This window comes from Microtus ochrogaster, unplaced genomic scaffold (assembly GCF_000317375.1).
Source record: "Microtus ochrogaster isolate Prairie Vole_2 unplaced genomic scaffold, MicOch1.0 UNK33, whole genome shotgun sequence".
Classification (NCBI taxonomy): Eukaryota; Metazoa; Chordata; class Mammalia; order Rodentia; family Cricetidae; genus Microtus; species Microtus ochrogaster.
The window spans coordinates 2,868,663-2,872,098 of NW_004949131.1; the positions used below are offsets into that span (position 1 = coordinate 2,868,663).

General features: G+C 43.3%; 1 protein-coding gene across 1 annotated transcript in view; it reads right to left on the bottom strand.

Moving 5' to 3' along the window:
• The window catches only part of LOC101995809 (collagen alpha-4(VI) chain-like), a 99,619-nt gene that overhangs the window by 68,998 nt on the left and 27,185 nt on the right, over positions 1-3,436 (bottom strand). Inside the window, exon 12 of the mRNA XM_013354218.1 lies at positions 2,082-2,135. Within this exon, the coding sequence (XP_013209672.1) occupies positions 2,082-2,135 (54 nt within the window). The remainder of the gene's footprint in view (positions 1-2,081; positions 2,136-3,436) is intronic.

The following is a 3,436-nucleotide window of genomic DNA, read 5'->3' on the forward strand; positions in this document are numbered from 1 at the left end:
TTAGGCAAGTCTCCCAAAACTGCAAAGTAGGTTGGTTTACACACGTCTTGGCAGCTATATTCTACATTCAGACAGTGTAGGAGTTCAAAATAGCAGCAGCTAGAGGGAAGGATGGATGGCTCAGTGGTTAAGAGCACTGACTGCTCTTCCAGAGGACCCAAGTTCAGCTCTCAACACCCACATGGCTCACAACTACCTATAACTCCAGTTCCAGAGGATCTGACACCCTTTTCTGACTTCTTTGGGTACCGGGCACATATGTAGTATATAGACACACCTACAGGCAAAACACTGATACAAATAAAATGATTTTTTAAAAAACAGTTGGGGCAAAGAAAATATCTATGTTTGTATGTACAGTAGATCACAAAGGGTATTTATTTTTCCCAGTTACTCTGAAGGAAGCAGGCCAAAGAACCTTGGCCTGCGTACTGCCATTTTGACTTTAGACTCCATTTTACCTGCAGGATGAAATAGAGTTCAGGTTCCCAAGTCCTAGGGGAGCTGAGAACCATCCAACAGCTGACCACCCTCCTCCCTAAGCCATAGAAGCAGCCATTATGCATCTTTAGCTTTCTAGAAACAATATGGCTGCTCCTGACCCCAGAAGGAACAAACGAATCTGATTGGTTGGACTGAAAGGCTTCTGTTGTATGGAACACACAAGGAAAAGTCCCTAAAATTTGATTCCTGTCTGGTAAAAATTGTAACTGTAACTTGGCAACAAATATGTTGTGATTTTTGTGCTAATAACCCCTGCTTCTGTCTGTGCTAGGGAGAAACAAGGCTCCAAAGCCCTCGTCCTGAAGCCCTGATCGTCAGTGACCGCTTATGTGGTGAGTTAGTAAAGTCTTTGAAACCCATAAGTGTTGTCCCTCTCCTTCCTCGTGGGGCACAGCGGGCTAAGTGGAACAGCATTCTATGTTATTTTCTGTCTTTAACTCTCATTCTTTCTCAAGTACGAGGCGGAGGGAAGAGTCACACAGTAGTGGCACCAGAGCAGGCTAGACAAAGAATCAGGCATGCAGATTCGGCTGCTTCCTAAAAGCTAAATATGGAAAACATTGTTCTTTTTATGCTGGTGCTTTCTGTTCTGTCAAATATATTCATTTTTCATAAAGTAATATCATGCATGTTAATGCATAGTGGATTGTTGTCATTATGAAATAAGTAAATAAAATTCTCTTAGCTTTAACTTAGATATCACAAAATGGTGATGGTTTTCTGTCTCTGAAGGAGCTTTACAGTTTGGTCACAAGACTATCCTGGCACACCCGAGGCCTCTTGACTTACAAGCTCCACTAGGGCTTGGGAGCCTGAACTCTATTTCACCCTGCAGGTAAACTGTACACGGCAAAGACTAAAGTTGCAGGGGTGCGATGTTTTCCTTCAGAAAACATAAAGATTAGATCAGAGCTTTGGAATAAGGAACTTGTCTTACCCAAAAGCAACTTTTGTGTAACAGTCAATAAAAATGCTTCAGCATGGCAGTTCGAGGCACGGTACTCGAAACCATTCCTCCATGCTGCAGAGAGCCTAAACTCCATCTCGGGGTGACCTCCTTTCTTCAACTGATCCACTCAATAAAAAACACCTACAGTCTGAAACTGGGAAAGCTCGAGAGCTAGTGGTGTACATGCAAATCCACTTTAAAACAGGCTCAGGGGACAAAGAACTGCTTCAAAATCACCTGAAAACCACGGCTTTCTTAAACCCTCCTGGTAATCCTGTGAAAAGATGAAGCCGGTCTCCACCGCGCTCTGCACTCCTACCTCCTGCTCCCTCTGTAACAAACATTTGTCTCGCTGATAAACAAATGGGGAGTGCCGCTCCTGTAGCACGTCCTGGGGTGGCGTGAGGTATCCAGGGTTCATACAAACCTTCAGGGATCTGCCATGACCCCAGAGCCTTCACTGCCACCCAAGAAAGCTGGGTCCTTATAAGAACGGACTTGGACTAAGTTCACCTTGCCACCCCAGTCATTATCATGGGTGACTCGATAATCACAACAAATCACCTCAGTTTAGCAGGTGGGGAGGAGAGAGGAAGGGAAGAAGGAAAAGAAAACATCCAGTACTCACATAGTCACCCTCTTCTCCAGGATGGCCGGGAAGCCCGTCCAAACCCCTCTCGCCCTGAGAAGACAGGAAACTCAAATAAGTAACTTGGACTCTGGATTCTTCGTCATTTCTCAAAAAAATTTAATCGCTACTATCCGATTGTCTTGTCTCACTAGGTTCATATGTTATCAACCAATCCATTCGCTACTTGCTGGAGGAGCTGCATGGAAGTAGAGATTCTTAGTCTGCATTAAAGGGGGCATATGGACACTTGTTTGGCTCATTGTGTTATTGCTATGATTCCAAAATGTTTTTAAGCCATTCTATTATGAAAACTCAAACCAAGACCAGTTTCTAGTTTGAAGTGTTATTCCTACATAGGTCTTTGACCTTGTTTAACACAATCTGTGGGGTCATGCGGCCCGATTTCTCATGAGGAAGCGCTTCTTTCTGACTCAACTGTTTAGTCTTTTTTTTTTCAGTTTCATGTTTACAAACTGTATCATCCCCAGGAATGTTGGTTTACCATTTGAAATGTAGATTTGTTTATTTAGCCTAAAATCCACCAGTAACATCAACGAGACATGTTTTATTTGTAAATTCAATACAACCAAGCACGACTCAGTTCTAACCGAGCAGGGACATCAGCATCCTCTGTTCTCCCACGGCTGGCATTCAAGACATGACCACTTAGGTGCCACGCACACAGTAAGGGATTCCCAAACTCAGTCTTTTAGTCTAATAATAAAGAACATGAGAGACACAAACCTGTCACTAAGGCTTAACCAATTTCTTTTTCAAAGACTTTACAGGGCTAGGCACGGAGCTCAGTTGGCGGAGTGCTTGCCTGGCATGCATGAAGTGCTGAGTTCAGTCCCCAGCACTGTGGAAACTAAACATGCTAGTGCACACTTCTGATCCTGCTGCTTGGGAACTGAAACCAATAGGGACAAAAGATCATGGTCATATTCAGCTACATAAGAAGTTCAAGGCCAGGCAGGGTCCCATGAGACCTTATCTCAGGAAAAAAAAAATCCTTACATACTTTCTACTGTTTCAAATTGATAGGGTGGATCTGCAAAGCCATTAAGAACTCATGCTAGAAGGTGGAGAGATGGTGCCACAGTTAAGAGAGCAGGCTGCTCTTGAAGAAGACCCAGGTTGAGTTTCCAGCACCCACGAGAGATGGAAGCAGATGCCCTCTCCTCCACAGGTGCCAGCCTTGTTTATCCATGTCCATACATAGGCATGGGTACACACATACAAGTAAAAATAAAATTAAATCTTTATTTATTTATTTATTTATTTATTTATTTATTTATTTATTATGTATACAATATTCTGTCTGTGTGTATGCCTGCAGGCCAGAAGAGGGC